The following is a 5,928-nucleotide window of genomic DNA, read 5'->3' on the forward strand; positions in this document are numbered from 1 at the left end:
CCCTCCTGAGCTCGGTGCCTGCAGCATCGCTGCTGTTCGCCCCCGTGAGCAGGGTTTGTCCCGGGCAGGAGTCGGGCCGGTTTGCTTGCAAAGCAAGTTTGAAAACTTATTTCGATCGCTTCAGGGACCCCCTTGAACAGCCACAGGTTGGCTGGGGGTACGTGGGGGCCGTAGGTCAGGCAGAGCTGCCTACACCTGTCCCATCGTTCCGCTTGCTGTCTGTCTCAGGTGAGCCGACAGCGCTCAGTGTAAAAGAAGCCCCGCCTCAATCTCTGTCATATTAAAGTGAAGCTTCCCTATATTGCATTGACTTCTTGTTAAGTGTATCAGCATCACTGTGCTTGGGTTGTACAGACTCAGTGAAAAGTTAATGCACGGGGAGCAGAGTCTATTACAAGCTGCTTCTCTCATCTTTGTTCTCTGTATCCATTCAGGTACTCCAGTACCAGACCTGGTGTCGAGAGTTGGAGCAGCAAGTGAAAGCTGGAGGGGTGAGTGTGCAGGTTGTGAACTAAAGAGAGTGTATCTACTGTTCCCAAATGCAGACCAATAAAACCCCTCCACAAGCCAATGACGGGAAAGCAGATTTTTACCGTCTGAGGGTTTAGAGAAGCGCTATGAGTTTTTCGTCAGTGTTTTGTCCAGTTGCCATTCTTAGAACAGTCAGTAGTCCCAGAAATGCCAGTCCAGAAAACCCACTTGAGGATTTTGATTTTGTGAAAGAGTGCTTTATTGGAGTTACATTTGTCCTGGGTCTCGGGAGAGGAGTGTGCTGCGTGTTACATGATGCAGCTGTCCTGGAGAAATAACCAGTTGAAACAGCATTTTGGAAGACAGGAAGGCTGGTGTTCAATATACAGAACTGGCTCTATGCTTTTCTTTCTGCTTCATGGCTAAAGTAAACCTAGAAACGAAAGAGTAGGAGAATAGGAGAGCATTCCCAGGCTTCAAGTCAAAGTCAACACTTGAGGTCATCAACTGAGGATACGTAGCAGTGGGAGAGTGAGGAGACCTGCTTAGACTGAGTAACACCCTTCCCATCCCTTCCTCACTGTAGTCACAACACTGTTACACCTGGAAGAAGCCATGAGCTCCTGAGATACCCGGAAAATGGTGGATGCAGACAGTGGTGAAGGAAACACCAGCATTTGACTAAACATTTCCTTTCTTAAAGGGATCCCTTCCAGGCAGGTGGGAAGCCACAGCAGACCACAGCCTGGAGAAAGCACTGCTTCAGGTGGAAGAGGAGCAGCAAAGGTACAAGGAAGAAGCATTTCTTCATACTTGGTATCCTGGATGCTCGTGGAAGTGAGGGAAAACCTGTCGATGCTACCTGGTCTCCCCAAGGGAAGCGGTTGGGCAAGCTGCTTTGACAGGAGAAAGGTCCACAATCTGCTTTCTGTGGTGCAGTAATAGTGCTGTGTGCTGAATGGCTCTGCTTTGAGTGGGGAGGTGGTGTGTGTATTCCGGGTGAAAGGTCCCTTTCCAGCCTAAATTATTCTGTGGTTCAGTAGATGAACAAGTCTGGACAGTGCTAGAGAAAGGTGGTATATCCAGTGACCATCAGCATGAAGAGGGGGCAAGTTGTTACCTGTGGGCATCGTCAAGGTTGAAGGGGAAACCAAAATCATAGATGGAAATTGAAAGCTTAAAGCACAGAGAAACAAATGAGGTTTTCATCACAAAGAAATGTTAGTTAACCCTAGAAAGTGCTTTTACTGCCTCTCAGACAACAAAGTCAGTGTTGAGGGAGCTGGAAAATCACAGGGATGCTGAAGAGCTGTTTGTTCAGTGATCTCATTGCTGTTTCTCTCTCTTTCCAAGGTGTGAGAATCTGGCAGAAGTGAACACTCTCCTGCGGGAGCACCTTGATAAAGCCAGCGAGGTTAATTCCGCCCTCAGAGAAGATGTTGGAAAGCTGACGGTGGATTGGATGAAGGCCCGGGAGGAGCTGGAGTTGAAGGAGAGTGAATGGCGCAGTGAACGTGAGGTGAGGATGAGCTACGGGAATGGCAGCCGTGATGCCAGAGGGGAATGGGAATGCGTTCTGCTGCTGGCATAGAGAACTTGCTGTGTGGAAGTTGTGGCTCTGCCGAGGATGTACTGGTGCTGGACAGGGGTGTGGGAGGGAGGAGTGTCAGCAGATGGTGCTCGGGGTTGATGCCCACCTGCTGTGACTGCACTGCTCGGTCGTGAAGACAGAGCTGGGCACTGTCTTCTGTAGGGCAGTCACAGGAATGCTTGTCTCCTTAATACTTCCTAAATCCTTGTTTTGACCAAGGGAGACCAGTCTGTGTTTGTTCAGATCCAAAGTGGCCAACAGAAGAACAAGACAGGTGTCCTGTACTGACTGGCTGTTGTAAGCCAGCCTGACACTTGGCTTGGAGGGGCTTGTGTTTGTCTTCCTCTGCCGAGACTTTGAGACACCTCTGCAAGGCAAGGTGATGAATCATGATCAGCTTGCTTTGCTGCTACCCACTGCTACAGGAGAAGTATAGATGTTCCCTTCTTGGCAGGTCTGCTGTGAGCCTCTGTGGTACCTCTTCAGTCCCTGATGCCCCTGGTGCAGTAGTTACTAAAGGGCACCTGGTGATGATGTTTTACTTTCTCCTATCTGAGAGATGTTACAGTGACAGTGAAGGCTGAATTGGCTTTTCTTTTTATCTTTGCATGTTTAGCTTTATGACAACTACTTAAGGGGGGAACATAACCGTCTGCTCAGCCTGTGGCGTCAGGTGGTGACCTTCCGCCGCCATTTCCTGGAAATGAAGACTGCCACAGACCGGTGAGTGGAAACTAAGGCGAGATCTTCTGCTGAAAAAATGTGGCTTGCTTGCTTTTAGGTCCTGCTTTTTGACCCACGATGTTGCATTAGTTACAGCAAGAGGTAGGATTTCACCTTTGGCAGTCAGAAGCAATGCCATTCAGCATGCTTCGGGCTGTTCTTAGAAGAGTTATTTGCTGCTGGTTTTCAAATAAACTTGAAGGGCTTGGGCCATGAGAGGCCCTGAGCAGGTGATGACTGTGGTGATGTGTGGGCATATGAACACAGGCACTGGAATGTGTGGACACCTGGGAAGAGACTCACTGAAGCTGTGCATGCAGCATACAGAGTGGTCCCTTTCATAAAATTATGAAAACCTGCCTTTAAAAAATCTTACCAGGTTTCTTTTCCCACTGCTCCTAAGAGAAAGATCATTAATGCATATTTTTTCCCTTTTCTTTTCCAGCATACATTTATTCTGGTCAATCTGTATCTACTTACTCCTCTTCCAGCATTGTTGAGAGAAAGAATAGCTTCTCTACTCTGTTACTGCATTTGGCCAATTTATTTTGCTTAGTTTGATACCTCTTTTTATGATTGTTTTGTTGTTCTTGGGCTCTCTGAGGTTCTTTTCTCCCATTTGCTTTCTACACCAAGAAAAATAGTGTAGCCATAATAGTACCTTCTTCTGGTGTCAGCACGCAATTTCAAGCTCTGGGTTACTGTCAGCCATTTGTCTTATTTGATTATAAGTCTTCCATATTGTGTAGTGCCCGTCTGACCTGCTACTTAGTCCTTGTGTTGTTTGTGCTTTTATGTTACAGCATTTCAGGCTGATTCTTACACCACCTTCCTGAAATGTTTTATTATATAGTATAATATAATATACTATAGTATAGTCTTGAGCCTCTTAGCAGTCCAAGTGGGAGTGGTAACAGAGCACTTAAGAGCACAGTGTATAAAAGCTGGGGATCTTGGTAAAATTCCTGATATCTATTAATGATAATTAGAGTATGTTAATAAGAGTAATTAGAGGTGCTTGAGGCCTTCTGGCCTGTGTCATATCTTACTTCTTATATCTGAGGAGAAAACAGACTCCTCACTTGATTACCTGGTAAAGTCATTGCTCAGCTGTCAAGATGTGTCCTGGTCCCCAAGTGTCAGGTGAATGACTTGTCCCCAATGAAGATATCACCTTGACTGCCAGCTCTTCCTGATGCCTGATTGCATGCTTCAGAAGTGAGTCAGCTGATAAAGATGGTGGAGTGAACGGTGGCTCTTTCTTGGTTCCTTTTCAGAGATTTGTCAGAGCTGAAGGCGGAACAAATGAGGCTTTCTGGGTCTATTCTTGTAAACTGCTCCCGCCTGAACTCCTGTGTGCAGCTCAGGGAGTCCATCACTCCGGGTAAACCTGTCCTGAAGGATCAGGCAGAGCAGCAAGTGGAACCAAAAATAAACCAGACAGCTCAGGAAGTGATAGCCTTACAAGTCAGGTGGGACATGGAAAAGAAAGAGCTTCAGGACAGGTAAAGATGTTCTAACTTTGCTATTACCAACCTTATCTTTTGTGGCAGCTTCTTGGATTCACGGCTGGGCTGTGCTCACATTTAGAACATACCCCTTCTGCACAGCCCTGCTTCTGTCCCCAGTCAAACTCTTGCCTTCAACAGAAAGGATGGAAAAAAGTATCTGCCTGACAGAAGTTCTTCCAAGTAAGGCAAGACTGGAAGAGAGATGGCCTCTGATAGTGCTTTTGCTGTTAACTGATTCTTGGTGAAAAACTTAGTTCAACATAAAGAGGGTTGTTTCTTGTACAACCTTTTTACTACTCAGGGCTGTGCTGATGGATCTGGGAGGAATTTGCCCGGGGCTGTCATGAGCACTGTAGCACCTTGGTGCTGACAATTCCTTGCAAGACTGAGTGCAGAGGCCTTGGGGGCAAGAAGTGCAATTTTGCAGCATCAAGCCTACTAACCTCTAGAGATGAATGCTGCCTTTGCTGTGTTTCCTGGGTTGAACTTTTCTCTGCTATGCTTTGGGGACCTGCTTGGCTCTTTAACAGGTGCTGGTGTGCAAAGCTTTTGGAATGGCACATAGACCTTCTCTTCTCAGGGTGATGGAGCTCTCAGCCTTGCTTGTACAGTCTCAGAAGCAGAACGAGGAGAAGGAGAAGACCATGAAAACACTTAACGACACAGTGGAGATTCTAGTATGTTTTATCTTTACCTGGGAGATAGCCCAGTCTTTGCTCTCCAGCCTGAACACAGAGGTGTGGCTTCCTCAGGAGAAACAGTGGTGAAGATGCCCAGTGTATGGGAACATCAGGCACCTTGCCAAAGTGCTCCTTCTATGTTTGCCAGATGTGGCATCAGTCCAGGTGCAGGCAGTGGCAGAGGAACTGCTGACAGTTCAGGTGTCTTCCTCTGAGAGGTGGCACCAATGCTTTTGTGCCTGGACTTCAGGTCTCTGGGGATCAGAGTTCCTTGGAACTGACAGTTTAATAGCAGTCTATAAAAACTAGCTGTTGGTCCTCTTAGTTTTAGCAAAGAAGAAGTGGAATAGTTATGGGCAGGAATAAACTGGAATCACTAGACCTGAGACTTAGCAGTGTGACAATGCTACTGAGGATGGCAACGCTGCAGATGGGAGCAGCTCTTCCCTGCCCACCCTTTCTTTATTCTGTTCTCAGGAATCAGGTTGGATAGAGAAAGAATTTGCAGCTTCATTGACTAACAGTGCCAAAGAAGAGAATCTTTTCCTTCAAAAGCTCATAAAAAGTATCACTGAGGTGAGTACAGAGTTGGTACAGAGACCACATCCCTGTAAATTTGATTTTAAAGTACTTGAGCAGGGCAACAGACTGGCCCAAGGACTAGAGTTAGTACATAACATGTATCTGTGTTAACTGCCATTGCCTGTGTAATTTTTAGACCACTTTTCTGACACAGAACCTGTTACAGCTTGTGAGTTTGCTGTCCTGTGACAATTCAGCTGAGTCACTAGAAGTTTCAGTAACTTTGCCTTCACCACCCCACTTAGGTCTCTCTTAGACTGTGTTTTCCTGACATTTGTATTCCAGTGTTTCTTGGGCAATTCCCCCACCCTCTTTGAGCAATGACTCTGTTATTCTTCAGACCTTTATGAAAGGTCACTTTCTCAGTCGA

At 46.6% G+C, this 5,928-nt stretch overlaps 1 protein-coding gene across 1 annotated transcript in view; it reads left to right on the forward strand.

The window, feature by feature from the left end:
- CEP250 (centrosomal protein 250) overlaps positions 1-5,928 on the forward strand; it is a 29,042-nt gene that overhangs the window by 2,104 nt on the left and 21,010 nt on the right. The window contains 8 exon segments of the mRNA XM_017739031.1: positions 435-491; positions 1,175-1,257; positions 1,825-1,990; positions 2,679-2,785; positions 4,063-4,290; positions 4,877-5,059; positions 5,227-5,242; positions 5,373-5,552. Coding sequence (XP_017594520.1) covers positions 435-491; positions 1,175-1,257; positions 1,825-1,990; positions 2,679-2,785; positions 4,063-4,290; positions 4,877-5,059; positions 5,227-5,242; positions 5,373-5,552 — 1,020 coding nt within the window.

Source organism: Corvus brachyrhynchos, unplaced genomic scaffold (assembly GCF_000691975.1).
Source record: "Corvus brachyrhynchos isolate BGI_N302 unplaced genomic scaffold, ASM69197v1 scaffold427, whole genome shotgun sequence".
NCBI classification, from domain to species: Eukaryota; Metazoa; Chordata; class Aves; order Passeriformes; family Corvidae; genus Corvus; species Corvus brachyrhynchos.